Source organism: Phyllostomus hastatus, unplaced genomic scaffold, assembly GCF_019186645.2.
Source record: "Phyllostomus hastatus isolate PE091 unplaced genomic scaffold, TTU_PhHast_1.1 phas_contig_477, whole genome shotgun sequence".
NCBI classification, from domain to species: Eukaryota; Metazoa; Chordata; class Mammalia; order Chiroptera; family Phyllostomidae; genus Phyllostomus; species Phyllostomus hastatus.
Genome location: NW_025333889.1, coordinates 2,754,883 through 2,773,184, shown reverse-complemented (window position 1 = coordinate 2,773,184; position 18,302 = coordinate 2,754,883). Strand labels below are relative to the sequence as shown.

The 18,302-nt window shown below is 63.7% G+C and overlaps 1 protein-coding gene across 9 annotated transcripts in view; it reads left to right on the top strand.

The window, feature by feature from the left end:
* The window catches only part of AGAP1 (ArfGAP with GTPase domain, ankyrin repeat and PH domain 1), a 333,220-nt gene that overhangs the window by 194,046 nt on the left and 120,872 nt on the right, over window positions 1–18,302 (top strand). For all 9 annotated transcript variants that reach the window (XM_045845687.1, XM_045845686.1, XM_045845689.1 and 6 more), the window contains one exon: window positions 5,019–5,123. In XM_045845687.1, the coding sequence (XP_045701643.1) occupies window positions 5,019–5,123 (105 nt within the window). The remainder of the gene's footprint in view (window positions 1–5,018; window positions 5,124–18,302) is intronic.

Sequence of the window (18,302 nt, the reverse complement as noted above, 5' to 3'; positions counted from 1 at the left end):
GGCGCGGTGACGTGGCCGGGGACCACCTTCTTGTCAGTAGAGCAGCAAGGGCCCCTGGGGAGCCGGAGGGGGCCGGCCGGCATCGGCACCTCTGGTGTCACACCCGGGCTCGGCGGCTCGGGTGCAGGCGGCCTCGCTCGCCCCCTGCGCTGGCTGGACTGTCTGTGACACGGCCGGGGGTCCCGGAAGGTCCTCTTCGCGCCGGCAGCTCTGTCTGTGGGGGCCGTCCGGTCTGGAACGGGGCTGGGCGGGCGTGCTCGGCACCCTGACCCCGCGCTGCTGTGACCTCCCGCGGGGGTCCCGTGGTCTCCGTCTTGTCACCCTGGCTTTCTCTGTCCTGTCCAGCGTCTCGGTTCACCTCGGGGTGTTTTGACTGAGTAGCAGAGTGTCACTGCCACTTCCTCCTTTGAATTCTTTCTTCTTGGTTTTAGAGTTGTCAGTGGATTGCTTTGGTGTTTGGAGACGCTTTGACTCGGGGGCCCTTGGAGAACTCGAGCTGTCCAGACGTGGGAGTAGTCCTCTCAGGACTAGCCCTGTGCCAGCGCGCCTGCCACGGGCCCTGGAGCCAGAGCCGGCCGGGACCCCCGGCCCCCGAGCTCCCGTTCCGGGGCCGGCCGGGGTGGGCTGGGTTTGAGGGCCCGGCAGACACTGGGAGAGGGACGTTCTGCAGGGACGAGACACAAGGACTCGGGAGAGTGGGGAAGTGACAGCTGCAGACGCACGTGTGATGCAGGGGCCTGGGGGGCGTGCGTGGGGAGGCCGAGCATCGCCCCAACTCCGGTGCTGGGCGCCACGGGGACGCTGCGGGGGCACCGCGGGGGCACCACAGAGCTGCGGCAGTTAGGACCTGCTCCGGCCCCCGGCCGGGCGCACACAACGGAAGTGTGGTATCTCTTGGCCCTGGTCAGGGGGCCGGGGGCCGAGGCCGAGGTGTCGGCAGGTGTGGTTTCTTCTGGAGAGTGTGGGTGCCACCTTCCTCCATGTCGGTGCCCTTGTCTCCTCTTCCAAGGACAACCGTCACTCTGCACCCGGGGCCACCTCTAACCACGGCGACCTCTTTAAAGGCGCATCTTCACATACAGCCGTGCCCTGAGGTGGTGCTGGCAGTGAGGACCACCGCACCAACTCGGGAATTCGGGTGGGGCGGGGCGTCACTCCACAGTGACCCACAGCTGAGGACCGATGTGGGGGGTGTTCACCGGGGTGCAGGGAGTTGGGGGGAGACGATACAGGAGGGGATCTCAGCCAGAATGAGTAGAATTTGCCGATTGCAAGTCGAGTCGGCGGCAGCCGGCTGCTGCTGCGTAGTTTCCGACCCTACCGCTGGGCCAGCAGCCGTCTGTGAAGGGCCAGACAAGTGTCCGAGGCCTTGCAAAGCAGCGGGTCTTCCCCGCAGCCACGGACCCCTGCCGTGGGCGGGGTGAAAGCAGCCACACGTGCAATGAACGTGGCCGTGTTCCGAGTAAACCTCACGTGCAGGCGGAGGCGGAAGATGGGACCTGGCCGGCAGCCCACACGGGGCGGCTGCAGCGTTCCCGACGCTAGCAGCCCGTGCAGAGGGGGCTGGGAGGGGAGCTCCTGGTGACAGGGGGCTGCAGTGTGCCGCTGGAGACGGGACACCCCCGCCCCCATGTAGGTGATGGAGGGTTGTCCCCCGGCCCCGCCCCTGCCCCCTGAGGCTGTGCAGACTTGGCCTCCCACCCCGACAGTCACTTCAGGGAGTGCATTCCTGCTCCCTGGGCCCGGGCGTGTTCTTGAGGAAGCGTGTGTTGTCACGTGGGAGGGATGGCTCAGCGTGGTGAAAGGGGGGGGTGGATGGGTACTTTGGGTCTGGAACAGCGGGCGATTAGGAGAGAAGGACCCGCGGTGGGGGTGGGGGAGTGGCCCTGTCCCAGGTATACCAGTACCCCGTCTGTGTCCCCAGTCTTCAGGGTATGCCCTCCGCCTACCATCCACCCAAATACACTTCTCTGGGTGGTTGTGGGGTGTTTTTTTAAGTCAGTGAAGCATAAGTAAGCCACAAGTGTAACACACGACCCAGGAAAAACCTCGATCGAAATGAAAGCAAACGCAAACGTGAAAGCCGAGCGACGGGTGTCCATACGCCGGCTCCCAAGGAGGCCAGCTCTTCGCCGCGGCAGTTTAGAAACTCCCCCCACCCCCTCCACCGTTACCTGCTGTCGCGGGAATCTGTGCAAACGTGTGAAGATCTTGGATCCTGAGACACTGGGCAGCCACAGACAGGCATTCGCTACAGAGCCGAAGCGGGGGGACTCAAATGTCAGATTTTGTTGTATTTTTTTTTTAGAAGCCTTCAGTATTTCTGATCTGGTGTAGCTGTTTCAAGCCATGGAAAAACTGTTGTCTTTGAAACTTGGTAATTAAGCAGCTGTCGACGCCCCTCCAGGGCAGCGGGACAATCCAATTTGTATCCCGGCTAAATCCTCGGCCTCTGGGCGCGTGCGTGGGCAAGCCCGGCCCCCGGGGGCTGCGACAGCAGGCGAGAAGCGCCGCCCGCCTCCAGAGGAGGCTCCGTGCGCGCCGCCCTCCTTGCACGCGCCGGGCCGTGCTCGCACCGCTCCGTGGACAGCCCGCGGCCGCCGCGGCCCCCTCGCCGTGCGGGGCCCCAGCCACTCGACGGCCCCCACACCCCCGTGTCGTGACGCTCCCTGGGACGGCCGACGCCGGCCGGCCCCTGGCGTGCGAAACAAAGGCTGAGCTGCCGGGGAGAGACCCCCGGTCCCCGGCGCAGCCAGTGAATCTCGGTTGGTAAATAATTGCTATCGAGCGGCGGTTTAATATAAATTTATGAGTGGTGTTTTATCACAGCTCGGGGCTGCGGCGAGCCCTGAGTGATGGATTTCAGGCCGCACTTACATTCATTACGTTAACTTTGTAAGTTATTTAAAGCTTGTGTACTCCACATTGCTCTTGGCTTTCGGTGACCTCCTGGGACGAGGCAAGGACTGCACATCCCTAACGCGGGGACGGCCGCCGGAAGGCGGTGCCGCGGAAGTTCCCTGAGCGGAAAAAAGGCACCAAGCGCCTGCCTGGAGTCGGGCGTTCTGGCTGCAGACCCGTGGAGCCGCCGACTTTCTGACACACCAGTGAATTAGGTGGTGGACCCCCGTTAGGCCCCCCTTTGCCGCTTCCAAGCAAGGCCGGAGGCGTGGCCGAGATGTCGGGAGACCCTCACGTTTCTTCCAGTGCACACAGCTGAAAGACGTCCCTTGGTGTCCGGGGTCGGGGGTGACGTGACCCACAGGAGGCGGCGTAGTGCCAGGTGACGGGGAGTCGGTGACCCTGCTCTTCCCGCTGCGATGCCTTCCTGTCGCTGGGAATGAGCCCGAGCCGCGGCAGTCTGAAACGGTGGCCGTTTCATTACTGCTCAGCGTTCCGAGAGTCGGGAGCGTGGGCCTGGTGCCCCGGGGACAGCTTGTATCTGCTGCCCAGGGCCACTCCCTCGCGGCAGCCCTGCACCTGAGGTCTCCAGGTCTCTCTCCCCCCAGTCTGTGCAGCGGGACCATCGGCCCCCCTGTGGGCTGCTGAGGCTCCCGGGGCGTGGGCACAGGAGCTGCCGGGCCAAGGGCTTCCGCCGGGGTGGGCCCAGCGCGGTCTGGTCGGTCACGTGGAGTTGGGGGGCCAGGATCCCCTGGGAGCTGGGTGCCCGAGGTCATCTCTGGAGACTGGCCACTCAGCCAGCCCTCCCACCGGCGGACCACCCACACCCCATCCCCAGAGTCGCAGTCTCGCCACAGTGCTGCGCTCTGGTGTGAGGCGTCCGGGACCGTCATCGACACCGGGCCCTGGGGCTGAGGCTTCTCCGCCATGTCCGCCAGAGGCTGCGCTTCCCGCGGGCAGCAGGCCTGAGGCCGCCCTGCCGGCCGAGCACTTCCGGCTTCCCTGCTGCCCCTCCCGCCTCCGCTGAGGTGACGTGGTCCCACGCCTGCGCTGTGTGGTGGCCACTTTCTTAGCAGTGCAGGGCGTTAACTCTGTTGTTCCTATCTGCTGTTGCCCAGAGCTCACTGGTTTGAGAGAACGGCTCTTCCGTGATTTCTCCCATTGTGGTGGTGGTTCAGGACCATGGACAGCGCACCGCGCAGCTTTCTCAGTTGTGATCTTGACCTTGTGGGTTTGCACCTGGGCAGTAACGGGGGGGGCAAGGAAGCAGGTCCTTCCGTTTCCCTTACATCATGTGGGCAGGAGGTGGGGGGTTCCAGAGGTCAGAGCTCCACCTGGCCTTGCCAGAGCGGGGGTTGTGGGGGGGGGGAGCCCCAGCGTTGGGGGGAGGACATGTGGAGGCCAGCGGCCTGCTTCGCCCCGGGCAGGACGGCGGCCTGCTGGGGGCGGGGCCTCGAACCGGAGCAGATCCTCACCCGCCATCCAGGGAAGTTCGGTGCAAACGCGCTTCGCGTTGGTGGTGTCGGCGTCCAAGTTCCCGTGCTTGTCAAGAAGCCCTTCATCTGCTTTCATTAAAGCAGGATTTAAGTGAATTCCACACATTTCATCTGCTAAATGCTGTCACTGCCTTTGCAAATGGAATTTCATTTTTAATAAGTTCAAAGTCTGGCGTGAAAACCTGTAAAATGAAATGTTCTCGTTTGCAAATAACGCAAGGTAAGAATATCGTTAACGTCTTGTTTTTGGAGAAGGGAACTTAGCTATGGGTTTTTGTTTTGTTTTTTAAATAAAACATGCCTGTGGGCATGCCGCATGTGCTCAGGAGAGGGAAGGTGTGACGTGGCGTGTAACATGCGGGGCATCGTGTTGCCGCTGTTACTGCTCAGCCTGGCGAGGTTGAGTTCTCCGCCCGCACCGGCACCACAGCGGCCGGCTGCTGTTGCAAACATTGTGCCGTTCAGTGCAGGGGAACCAAACCACCGAGTGGAACATAAGTGCTCTTCCCATTTAGGACGACGGAGTCTCAGGTGAAAGTTGAAAGCTTTCAGAATCACCCATGTGCCCGCTTCTAACACAGGACCCTTGACTCACTGCCCTGTGGCCCCTTGTCCCCGCAGGGCGTGCTGCTGAAGCGCAGCGGCAAGTCTCTGAACAAGGAGTGGAAGAAGAAGTACGTCACCCTGTGCGACAACGGCGTGCTGACCTACCACCCCAGTCTGCACGTGAGTATCGGCCGCCCTTCGCAGGCCCCCGCCCCCGACAGACGCCGTGCTTTGATGGCGTGGGGGTCACGTCGCCCAGTTCCTGGGGAGAATATCGGTGTCTCTCCTCTGGCACCGCATCGGGGGGCTTTGCCCACCGCCCCCTCATGCACACCCAACTCAAAGGTAAATCCTGTATTTCCCGACATGGTAGGGAACCAGGGGTGTCCCGGCTGCCGGGCACCGCCCCTCGGTCTTGGAGCCACGTGAGAACCGAGGGGCTTGGGTGGCACCGCTGGCCTGTTCCTGGCGTTGGTGGGAAGACCGCCCAGATCAGAGTTCCTGACTGTGCATTTCGGGGGATCTGGGGTCCGAGTCCGGTGGCCTCCAGATCAGAGACATAGCGCCCGTCCCAGGAGGCCAGCCCAAGGCCAGTGCCGCCTGCCCGGGCCTCCCGCCCCCCGCCCCCCACCCCCGGTGGCTGCCGTCGGGCCCCAGCGCAGCGCAGTCCTCACGGGCGCTCCCCACGGGGAAGCCGCCCTCCTCCTCCTCCTCCTCGGTTTAGCTCTCCGGGACCCCGCCAGAAAGCGAGGCCTGACGACTGACTGGGTGGCTCGGCGTCCTTTGGGGAGAGAACTGGAACCGAAATCCTCCTCTTGCTGGACTCGCGGGGCAGTTAACAGGGAGGTCCAGTTGATGAGTCCCTTCGGGGCACCCGACTCCCACCGGCCAAGCCCGGGCCCGTCACAGGGACCGTTGCCGCCCGTGGCCGGGGAGAGACACGGGAGCGGTGGCGTGCATCAGAAGACCCCCGTGGGCCGGCAGCCGCCTGCCAGTTTTCACCCCGGCGTCTGGGCTGCATAACCACAGTCAGTGTCCCAGCGCCCTCCCACCCAGGCCGCGCCGAGTGACGTGCCACCTCCTGCCAGGCCCACTCTTCTGTAGTGCGTGTGCGTGGGTGTTGTCGGGGTACCGGGAAGGAGCGCCGTGGGGCTTTGTCACGGAACCGCACGGCCAGCAAGGGCTGGTGCTGCTTCAAAGTGCAGCCCGGTCCACGCAGGAGCCCTGGGAACCAGCACCGCGGAGACAGGTGCACAGCCCCGGGGCGCGGCTGATCTGGACTCATCGGACTTAGTCGCGCACCGACAGGCAGCATGGCCTTTGTTGTCCCCCTTCATCGGTGCTGTTTCCGTGGCTGCACTTCGGAGGGGAGCTTGGGGGCACAGTGGGCCCCAGGCGCCTTCTCTGACTGGTGCCCGTTTGTTGGGGCGCCACAGACCCTGACAGCGGAGTCAGCCTGGGGCTTTGGGTCCGAGCTGCGGAGAGGCATCCCGGCCGGGCTTGCGCGTGGCCCCGGCTTTCCAGGACCGGAGATCCGGGGGCACGCGGGGGTGTGGTGAGCTCACCGCCCCACGTTCCGCACTCTGAGCCTGGGCCCGGTGGTTTTAGTCTGGAAGTTAGAGGTTCTCTGAGGTCACTGGCCCCTGGAAGGCTGGCCTTCCTCAGGGGCTGACCTGGGTGGCTCCCACCACGTCAGCCAAATTAAATCCCCAGGCGAGTGTCCCAGCCAGCTCCTGGCAGAACCTGCACTGAGACAGGTGCGGGGTTTGCAGCTGGAGGGCAGAGGGAGCCCCAGCCACTCCCCCCGCCACTCACTCCCCCTGCCCCACCATGTTGCGCTGGCAGCAGGTTAGTATGGAGAAGGCATCAGGGCAGCAGGGCTGTAGCTGTTCCTCGCTCCGCCCCCCGTGGGAGCCGGAGGCTAACACCCCTCGAAAGGACGTCTGAACGCTGTCCTGGTCCGCCTCTCACGGAGCAGGTGCGGCTCCTCCTCCCACAGGTCCCCGGAAGCGCTTGTGTACCAGCAGGTTGCCCCTGGGCCCCCCCACGCCGCTCACCCACAGGCAGGTGGTGTGAGGACGCTGGCGGGAGACAAACTCGGGATCGCCGAGGAGCCAGCAGTGCCAGCTCGGGGCCCCCGCCGTGCGCTGCACTTGGGGCATCTCAGCGAGGCGACGTGCCCTCCAACACTGCGCCTCAGGACCAGGCTGCCGGTCATGAGCTGGGGCTGTCGGGCTCTGCGGCACCCGGGGCGGCCGGTGTGAGGCTGGCAGGCGTCTTTGCGGCCTCCGTGGACCCCAGGCAGGGTTCTGGGGACACGAGATTGTGGTCGAGGGACCCCAGCGGGGGGTGGCAGCCCTAAGTTGCCCCGTCCCACTGGTCACCGTTGCTTCATACTCCTGTTCTTCACGCCGTCTCCCTGAGACCCCCTGGTTCCCAGCCCTTGCGGTCTGCCCAGCCCGGTGGCCTCACCCCTGGGGGTGTCTTTTCTGCGGTTCGCCCCCAGCCCCAGACTCAGCTCCTGCAGACTGTCCCAGGGACCACAGCCCTGGGCCTGGACCCCAGCCTGCAGCTCGGCCTGGGCCTCTTCTCGAGCACAGGCGTTCTCCGGCCTTCCTTGCTGCACCAGAGGGAAGTCGTTGCAGGGACCTTGGGGCCGCGGGCCTGTGTCCTGCCGTGGAGACCCTTACAGGGCCCTCTGCGCGCAGTAGGGCGGGTTGCCTGTGTGTGGTCAGGTCAGAGCAAGTTCGCGTTTCTCTCGAATCAGAGAGAACCCGGACCGAGTGTTGCCCCAGCCCAGAGGGGCGAGGAGAGCTCTCTGGAAGTCGGTAACAAACCCCAGGCACCCCCCCCCGTGCTCCCGGAAGCCCGGACCTGCCCGTCCCCCGCTGCCACGCGTCCTGGCCCCGCGTCAGCCGCTCCCCGGAGGCTCGGGAGCCCGTAGGTAGCGGTGGCCGGCCGGGCCCCCGCCTGCTGCGCTGCAGGTCGAGCGGAGAGGCGGGCACAGGGGGATGGCGTGATGGTGGCTTGCAGGCCCAGGTGTGTTGAGACCGGTGGCCCCCTCCGCAGCCATGGGGCCCTGTGGCGGGGACGCGGTCACTGAGCACTCACTCCGGGTCTGCCAGTGGGGGAGCACGGGGGGCGGGGGGGCTTAGACAGCCGGCAGGTCCTCGGCGACGTCTCCCTGACCGAACGTGTTCATCGGCTGGCCCTTGACGTGAGCGAAGGTTGGAGCGTGCCAGGGGAAGGTCGGCTCGCACGCCCGTCCCCTTCCACGTGCAATGAGGCCCCTCCTTCGAGATGTGCGTTTGGAGGTCGCTGAGAGCCGGCGGACGGGGTCTGGACCCCTGGAGAAGGAATCCTCCCAACGGGTGCGAAGTTGGGTGGTGCTGTCTTATATGAGGTCACTTCCGACCCTTCAAGAGTGCGTGGCCCTTCCAAGGGAAGCGTGTCCCGAGGTCAGCGCTGTTCAGAGGAGGACTGGCCACGTGGCAGGACGAGGATTCACCAGAAAAACCCCCTTCACTTGGTTCGTCTCTCTCTCTCAACGTGCTGGTGTCGGGTTAAGTAGAACCTGTCGCCCGGTTCAGATGACAGGTGGAGAGTTCAGCCCAGATACTGCAGACACTCCCGGCAGGGGGATGGCAGCCCCGTTGGCCCTGGACCGAGGGTGCCCAGGACGCAGGACTCTCGGGGCCGAGTCCCGGGCCGCCTGGCACAGACTGACCACCCACCCTCCAGGACGGACTCGCTCCCCTGGTCCTCCACTCCACTTGGCGTTTTGCAGAGACGGCCCGGAACGTTTAACTAAGACAAACACAGTAGAAGGCGAGACCTCGGGTGCTGCCCTGGGGTGTCTCTCTCTGTTTCTCTGAAAAACTACATGTGCACGAGCCCCGCGTGCCTGGTTTCCCGGGGGCCGCGGGGATGCGTACGAGCATCCTGTGGCTCTAGGACACCGGGCCGGGTCCCAGTCGGGCTGGGCGAAGGGCAGCCTGCTCTGTGGACTTGAGCGGGAGCCCCAGGGAGCACCGTGATGGAAGAGCAGAGGGATAATGGGAAAGAGCTCAGGCCTCGGAGCTTTGCAGCATCGCTGCCCGGGCATCCTCGGAGGGACATGTGGCAGAGAGAACGGCGCACCGGGTGACACGTCGTTCCCGGCCCCCGCGGCCTGAGTCGGAAACAGTTGTGGTGCCGCTGCTTCTCCCGACTCCCCCTCACAGGACGTTTGTTGTAGACGCGTGCGGCCGGCCGGCTCCACGAGCCCCCGGGCCGCGCCTGCTGTGGACGTCTGGTCGGCTGTTTGCGCTCCAGCAGAGGCAGACTGGGACTCGCTCCGCTGTCACCGGGATGCCGACCGACCGCAGGGTGCTTCTAGTTCCCGCGCCCGACAGAAGGTCCACTTCGTCAGGAGCTCGGCAGCAGCAGGGCCGGTGGTTCCGAGGTCGGCGTGCTTCTGGAGAGGAGAGCGTGGCGGGAACGGGGCGCGAGGCCGGGGCTGTGGGAAGCAGTCCTGTCTGTGCCCACAGTTGTGCCGTGAAACAAGCGCGTCTCGCTCGAGGGCTGGGGCGGGGGTCACTCACTCTGTGGCCAGGACTCCGGCCGGCCCGCACACCTGCGCAGGTGGACCGCGAGGGTCTGAAAGCAGCGGACATGCAGCTGCCCCGGGAGACACCCTCCCTCGGTCTCGCCAGAACCTCCCAGGAGACGGAGCGGCGCGAGTCCGGACGACTGGACGGACGGTTTGTGCGGCCACGAGGATGCGGAGCCGCTGGGCCTGGAACCACCGCCTCCCCCGCCCACCGAGGCTGCGGCCAGTGAGCCTTGTCTGTGCCCCACCCCCGCGGAAAGCGCCCTTCACTCGAGGAGGAGGGGCCCTGGGACCTTGTTTCCCGCCCCACGCCGCAGTGCTGGGGGCTGTGCGCCGGTCGGCGGGTGCCTTTCCCGTCTGGCTTCCGGCATTTGCAGGCCGTGGTCCAGGTGGACCTTCCCGCCCCTCCTCTGCGAGAGGTGCCCCCGGCTCCCGGGCGCCTGCCTCGTCTGTGCTGTCCTGCCTGCTGTAACTCCTCGGAGGGCCAGGGCTGCCACCCACTCCCCAGTGTTTGCCCACAGCTCGTGTGTGCGTGTGGCTCTCAGGTCAGTGTACGTGGGCCCATGGAATCCTGTCCTGTGGCTCCTACATTGTCTTAGAGCCTCGCCATGGATGGTCCCGACTGTGCTTTGAAGTTTCCGGTAAGACTGGGACCAAGAAAACCGACCAGTTCACGTCAGCGTGGGGGAGGAGGCCTAGCTGTGTTCCAGAAACCCCCAGAGCTGCTGGGTCCCAGCAGATCCCATCAGGAGTCTGTGTGTGAGGGAGACGTGGGTGTCAGGAAAGCAGAGACCTGGGCGCTCCGGCAGCCAGAGCAACATCTGTTTCCCGTCCGAGTGCCTGTCTCAGTGGGGGGCATGGGTGCACCCACTGCTTGCCACACCACACCCCGGAGGGACTTCTCCGCGCGGTTCCCGGACTGGCGGGTGTCTCTGCTCAGGGCCGGCAAAAGATCCCCAGGTTATCTCCCGTCCTTCGGACCACAGCCGGGCATGCCGGGTGTTGCTGAGGTTGGGACGGATGCTCGTATCCTGGAGTCAGCCAGCGTCCCCGCTTCCCCAGGAACAACGGCAGTCTGGGGTCACCCGGACGGCCCGCCACCTCGGGCCAACCAGGGCTTCCCGGCCTGCGATGCGGGCGTCCCCTCGGGGAGTGTGGGGTATCCACTTCAAGTGGGACGTAATGCTCCACCTCTTTCCAGGAGGGGCTTTGCCCTGCTTACGGGGACAGGTGATGAGGAAGCGTTCATGAACACGCCCCTGTGAGGTCACGTGGGAACACGGAGCTGTGGGCGGGCCTTGGTTTTCGCTTGTTTTCCACAGAGGAGGAGACCCAGGTGTGCCGGGTCTCTGTGGCTGCACCTCAGCCCACCTGCCGCCTCCCCGGATCCCCAGGTGTCCGTCAGCCCCTCCCTGGGAGGCTCCTCCTGCTGTGCTGGGGGAGGGGCCCAGTCTGGGCGCTGCCCCACCCCGCCCCGCCCCACCCCGGCGGCCTGGAGGGGGTGCAGTGGAGCTCCGGGGCTGCTGGGCTGGCTTCCTCCTTCCCCAGGGCTCACCCAGGGTGGTCTCCCGAACCCTGGCTCTCCTGAACCCTCAGACCCGAGAGTCCGCACGCCCGGCAGAGAGCAGTGGTCCTTCCTCCAACTTCCTCCGATTCTCCGGCTCCTCGGCGTCCTCGTCCTGTGTAGGAAAGACCTGCCAGTGGGGGGAGCCGAAGGGGCTGTTGCGCTCTTTCGTCGTGGTTGGGCTTTTGGGTTTTGCTTTTTTAGTCGTGGTGACGTCCACACAACAGGCAATGACAGTTTGCCGTCTCAACCGCTCGAGAGCACGCGGCTCAGGAGCGGTGAGTGCTTTCCTGCTGCCGACCGCCCACTCTCTGGCTGCTTCACCTCACAAACCTGGGACTCCGGTCCCGTCGAGCTCGGAGCCCCTCCCCCTCTCACTCCCCCTCCCCCTGGCACCCACCTCCTGCTTTCTGTCTCCTTGAACTGAACCCTCTCGGTGCCTCCTGGAGTGAAGCACGAAGGCTCAGACCTGTCGTTGCACAGACACCACAGAGTTAGACTTTGCGTCAGAGCCGTGTGTCTGCCTGAAGAGCTGACTCCCGGTCCACTGGATGCAGCCCTCAGGGTCTGCGGGGGGTCGGGTTTGCCGGCAGCGCGAAGGGACCGCTGCACGTGGCCTCGGGGACACAGTGGCCGTGAGCGGGGTGAGAGCGGGCAGAACAACGCCTCCACGTCTCCTCCTGCGGAGGAAACAGCCGCTTAGATTTTACCTGCCCTGTTTTCTCTACATCAAAAAATTCTTCTGTCTTCAAAAAAAGGGAGGCTATGTGCACATGTACGTGTCTGTGACGTACAGACTTCCCCTTGTGGCTGGTGGATTTGAGTCCTTAAGCCCCTAGGAGAGGCGATGGGACTGCGTCTCAGCAGCCTGGTGTTTCTCCCTTTGCGCCTGATCCTTGTTTTCCGTTTCGGAGGCCTTCTGAGTCTTAGCAATTTGGCCAGAAATGCTTGCAAAGGGTAGATAAATCAAAACCATCCTCGTCTTCCCTGACACCAGTCATTCCCGGGACTCAGTGGGAGACACTGGACGTGGGGGGTAACGAGGGAGCGTTCCCCCACGTCTGCTGAGGGGATTGAGTTCCGTAATTGTATTTTATAAATATTTTCCTCTCCGGCTCGCCACCTGATTGCCGGCTGGCTGCCGAGGCCTTGCGAGGCGGGCAGGGCGCGGAGGTGGCGGGGCGGCCCCTTCTCAGGTGTGCCTGTGGCCCCAAATGGAAACCAATCAAGGTGCGATTTATGTTCATTAAGGGCTTGTCAAAACTGAAAAATTTTCTAATCAGCAGCAATCTAGCCGGGCCCCCGCGATGGCTGGGAGGGCCGCCTCTGCGAGCGGCTGTGTGCCTGTTACAACTCTAGGCTAGAATCCGCTGATGATTACATTAGGCTAAGCTGCGGAGTAAATGAACCGTGTCTTATTTAGGTGCCGCGAGCCTCGGTGCAGTCCTGCCCCCCGGGGCCCTTGATAGCGCTTTATGGCTTTAAAATTAGTGTAGCTTCCCGTCTGCTGCAGGGCACGGCCTGTTCTGCCTTTGAACTCAATAAGCAAAGGCAAGGGGCCTTTTGTTTCCCCCGTCCTCTGGCTCAATTTTGTTTTGCATCTTTTTCAGACGGCGTTCTGCAATAAAAATGTCTGACTACTGAGTACGTGCCTCCCCCACCAAAAAAAAAAAAAGGCAAAAAAATGGAAGGGGGGGGAAGAAGAGAAAGTGGGAAATGTCACACGTTGGCAGAGGGCAGTTTCTTCCTATGCTGCAAAGTGAGAAGCAGCTCTGTGGGGGCCTCCCCCCATGGCCTGTCGGGTCAGAACTGCCACCCCAAGTGGGAGCGGCACCTTCTGCTGAGGCGGTGCCCACGCAGGGTCAGAGGGCAGCCTCAGTGTTTTGATTGGACGAGAGGCGCCAGAGCCACCATCTGTTGAGGGCCCGACGGTCTTTCAAGCCCTTCATATATTATCTCAGTTAATCAGCACAGCAGCCCCACAAGGCAGGGACTGTTTTGATCCCTATTTTTAAAGCCCCAGACATGGGGACCCAGATGATAAGGTAAGTAAGATGCCCCGAGCCCACGGCTCCCGACGGTCGAGGCGGGACCCCGGGCGGCCACTCTGAGGCCGTGCTCGGGCCAGGGGGAGGCTGGCTGGGCTTCTGCAGACTTCGCTCAGGAAACCGGAACCTTCTGTCATGCAGAGAATTGCCTGCTGAGTCTGATTGTGTTTCCGTAACCTGCCCCTTGGTGGGCGGTTGCGTTAGGGAAACAGAATAACACCTGCAAAAGCAAACCATGGGGGGAAGTAGTAAGACTTCTGCACAGGCCCAGGGAAGAAGTATTCGGATTTCGTGGTGGGCGGAACCTGGAGGGGGGTTTCTGGTCCGCAGCGGGGCCCGTGGCGGCGGCGGAGGAGGCGGCCTACTGGTCATCAGTGCTCTGGAGGGCGGATGTGCGCGCTCTGGCTTAAAACCTGCCGCCAGGTGCTGCAGGTGCTGGCAGGGAGTCCCAGGAAACCTCGCGTCATAAAGGACTTCGGGGAGCCGGCTGTCGTCATGGCGACAGCCCCCATCCAGCCTGGAATTCCCCAGCGTCTCTACCCCGCTGCGGCAGGGGCTCAAGCCACAGCTCGTCATTGAGACAGCCCCCTCACCCCAGAGGGAAGCTGGCGCCTGGCGTCCCTTGCGGTGACAGCCACTCACTCACGGCGGCCGAGGTGGCAGGGGCCGTCTTCATATCCTCCACGGTCGTGCTGGGTGTGGGCACGCGGAGACCGCAGCTGGGGACACTCGTCCAGCCTGAAGCGCGAGGGGTCTTCCCTGGAGTGCAGAGCTCGGTTCGCCGGGTCGGTCGGGACAGACAGAAGCAAGAAGCGAGAGGTACGTTCGTCATCCGGTGTGGAGTCTTCTGCTGGTTTGCTTTGCATTCTCATAGCCGCCCCCCACCCCACCCCACCCCACCGCAGCCCTCAGGCCTGCGGCGCAGGAAGCCTGGGCTGGAGAGACTGGCGCGGCAGCCGGCCACCCGCCCCCTACACGCCTGCCCGCCGTCTCGCGCCGCGTCCCTTACCAGGCCCCAGACTCGCTCATTAGGTGAAGCGCCGGGTCTCCTTCAGATGAGACGCCTGGCCCGCCGGGCTCCGCCGTCCCGTGACAGCCGCGCGTGCGTCACGCTGCCGAGCACGGACGGCGCTCGTCTGGTGGCCCCCATGAAGCCCACTCTGCTCAGTGAGCTGTGGGAGTTCCGGTGGCGGGCTGGCCGCACTGCGCGGCTCCTCAGCGGGTCTCCCTCGGGGCCGCCTCCCGCCCTGCTGTTGTGGCAGCCCGCGGTCCTGCGGGGAGAGGGAGCCGCAAGGGCAGGGCCGGAGAGTGTCCGGGCGCACCCCACCTTCCAGGTGGCGTTTAGGGTGTCAGTCCCCTGGGCCTGCGGCTGTGCGCGGGGCTGCTGCCCCGGTCGAGAGCGCGGGGCCCGGCCACGTGCTCGGCCCCTTGGAGTGGACGGGACTGTGTTCGCGCAGAGGAGCCTCCTCGGGAGCAGCATTTCTCGGGGTTGGGAGTAGCAGTGCCTCTAACAATGGCTTTTCCTACATCCTTTTTTTTTTTTTTTTTGAGTCCAAGAAGGAAGGGTTTTTAAAAATAGAACTCACACAGACTGCTGCTTCACCTCTGCACCCGGACCTTCAGGAGGCGCCATGGAAATGGGGGGTGGGAGGGCCCCTCCTTTCTGCAAGAGCAGACACAGACGCATCCGGAGGCCCCGCCCGACCTCTCCGCACAGGCCCAGCTCGAGACGGTCAGGAAACACTCGTCGTCCCGAAGAACCCGCGAGAAGAGCGGCGTCGTTTACCTGGTTCCGGAGCTGCTCGTGTCTGCCTTCATAGAGGGCGGCCGGACTCGGACGCGGTGTCCACGGCGGCTCTGCTCGCCGACACGCGCCGTTCCGGCGACAGTGCAGCAGCAGCCCTCGCCTGGTCCGCACGTGTGGTTAGCGACGCAGGCACGCCCGGCCGGCCGGCCGTCCCGGTTGCCGCGCATGGTCTCCCCGGGCACGGCCCCAGGGACCCTCTCGGGACAGCCTCTTGACGCCGGGGAAGGCGGTGCGGACTCTGCCGCTGCGTCCCTAAATTGTCCCCCCTCTGCTGCGTTGGCGTCCTCGCACCTGTCTCGCGCTTCGACCCGCTTTCACCCACGCGGCCCCACACCACCTCCGGGTGTCAGGTGAGTGAGGCGGGCCGGCCCCCCGGGGAGACACTCTTCACCGTGCCACGCCCAGAAACCCCGCCTGTGCCGCCAGCGCTCTCATCCGAACAGTCTCCACGCTCTTGGGAGGCGTCAGCCCGTGGGGGCGTACCGGTGTTGAGTCCTCGTCGCCACGGGAAACCCCAGTTCTACTGTTGGCCGCAGATACCGTTTTCAAGAAAATACCTGTCGGATACGTAAGACTGAGTAATTGCTGTTAAAGTCTGATGTCGTCGTCGTCCTTTCCAGTAAAAGCGGCCGAGCGAAGAGTGGCCGGTTTGGCTCACAACTCCAGACGGCGTGGAGGGGCCCCTCTCGGCAGGTGCCGTCAGCGCCCCCGCCCGCACCCCGGGGGCGTGGTGGCAGAAACTCTCTGCGGACCTTCCCGGTCACTGCCCAGGAAAGTGGAAAGGCACATACTCAAGGGCTGACATTTTTTTTAGAATATACTTTTGTGGGGAGGGGGTTCTTAAGAACACTGGGGGAGTGAAACCCCTCTGGTTCCTGTTCAGAGAGCGTGGCGATGAGTCCAGTCACGGCCAGAGCGGTGCCGCCCGGCACCCCTGCCGGGATGCGCCCCGAGGGGCCCGCGAGTGTAGTGCCCATCACTTCCACACCAGCGGAGCGAAGCTCAGCGCAGTGGGAAGGCGGACAGTGTCTTGAAATTGTTTTAAAGAGAGTATTGAACTTATGTTTATGGCGCCCCCCGCCCCCCACACACACACCCTCCCAGCGGGTGGGGTGTCCAGGATCGCAGGTTGAAGACGGCAGAGTTGGTGCGGAGAGGGGAAGCCCGATCGGTTGCCCCGGGTGGGGAGACCAAAGCAAATACCGGTGCGTCCCGAACTACACAGCTCAGGCCCGAACGGCACCCGCGACTGTAAGACGTTCAGGTCCCGACATTCGGGTGCAGGTGGAAGTCAGAATGCCCTGGGAGAACCTCATCGCCACAAAGACGGCCCTTCCTTCTCCCACCGCTGAATCACAGGAACGAGGCGTCCCGAGGCTGTTCGGGAGCGTGCGCGACCCCGGAGCCGTGCGGAGCGCCCCGCCTGTGCTCGAAGAGAGGACGCTTCCCGAGCGCGCCTGGCTCCGAGGGGCCGGTCGCTCCGTCTGGGCCTTTCTGGTCAGCCTTAGGACCTGGTCCCCGCTCGGGAAGGGCCCCCCCGCACACATGGAGTCCACCATCTGTCACCATGCAGCCATGGGAACGGGCGGGCGGGGGGCGTGCGGATCAGTACCATGGGGGTGTTTTTAGGGGCTGCTGATGGGGATCGCCATTTACTGAGAACCCTGCAGGCCGGCGCACGCGCAGGAGGCCCCGGGACCCCACCCCAGTGGTTTGGGGGAGAATGCCTGCAGTTCTGGTTTTTGGGTTTTTGTTTCTGGTTTTTTGTTTCGTTTTGTTAGCAGCTTCGCGAGGTATTTTGACGCGGACGTAGGGCCATCCCCTTGCTGGAGCTCGGTGTGACCCAGTTCACGGTCTCCGGTTCTGGTGACTCGGAACTGTGAGGTTTCAGGACAGCGGGGTGCGGCGGCCAGGGCCTCCCTGTCAGGGGCCCAGGCCCACGGAGGCCCTGCCGACCCCACGGCCGTCTCGGCGGCAGCCCCGCGGAAGGCGGCGGCCGGCCGAGCGCGGACGGGTCTCGGCCGAGCTCTCGCGCGCTCGCTTGCGAGCCGGTGTCTCTTCCCGCAGCTCATTTGCATCTGGGACATCAATTAGCATGTTTGTTGAGGCTAATTGAATGAAACTCAATCATAGCTCTTAATTGCTTGACTATGTGAAAAGAAATCACATTAATGCAGCTAATTAAGTGTACGGCAATAGATGCAACATAATTAGGAGCGGAATGCGGGAAAACAGGGGCTGGCGGAGGTGTGGAGCCGCGGCGGCGGGACGCGGCGCCGCCCACCCGGCCGGACCGCAGGGGCCCCTCCGCGCCGCCGGCGCGGCTTGGCGGGAGTAATCCGCGCGAGGAGCACGGCCAACTTGAGAAAAATGCAAATAGGTTTGCAATTACTACTTTTTCAAGCTGTCGAGGGGCAGGAGAGACCACCTCTGGGGGGGCCCGGCTCTTGAGTGGGCCCCGGGGACTTGTTAAGTGCTGTTTAAAAGTACTTGGCTTTGAATTACCCTCGCGCCTTGTTAAAGGGCTTTTCCCCTTTTATCTGCGATCAGCATTTTTCTGCCAGGACCGGGGAGAAGGGTAGTATCTGTCGCATTTGCATATCAAAATCAGGCTTGCTGTCTTTATTTTACCCAGGGAGGTCCCTGGCCCAGACCCACCGCGCTGCACAGCCCGCTTCTGAGGGGCTGCGCGGCTGCCCCCGCAGCTCCTCCCGCGCCAGCCCGGGCGAGGAGAGATGAGAAGGACGCGTCTTTCGCCTTTCAAAACTCGGGAGAGACTGCAAGCCGCGGGCTCGCGCCTGCCTGCCTGCCTGCCTGCCAGCCACCTGTTCCGGCAGTGCCGCCGGCGCGGGCTTTTGTGGCGCCAAACGTGCCTTCTGGAAAGTTTTTACAGATCATAGCGGCTTGAGATATAAAAGTGACCAAATGTATATATTTTGTTTGTTTTTTACAGCTAGTCCTTGCGAAGGTTCAGCACCTAGTAACTCAGGCGAGAGCGCCGATCCCCCGGCGGGGCCCGTGCTGAGCCGGAGACAGATGCGTCCCCTCGGCGCGAGCAGGCCCGGGGAGCAGGCGCTGGGCGGGTTTCTGCGGTGGTGGTGGATGGAGTGTCCTGGTTGCTGTGCGCGGAAACGGGCCTATTAAAAGAGCGCATGCTGCGGCTTAGTCACTCTCTGATTAGCCTCATTTTGGAGCCCATAAGCAATAAATGCTCAATTACACTCCTGTTATTGTATTTTAATTTGTTAAGAATTGGCAGAGGAGGAGAAAGTTGCAGCAAGTTGGTGTTTTTGCAGGAGTGACGAGACAGGGAGGCGTCCGTCACTTACGAGCCTGCACCGCGGGCTCT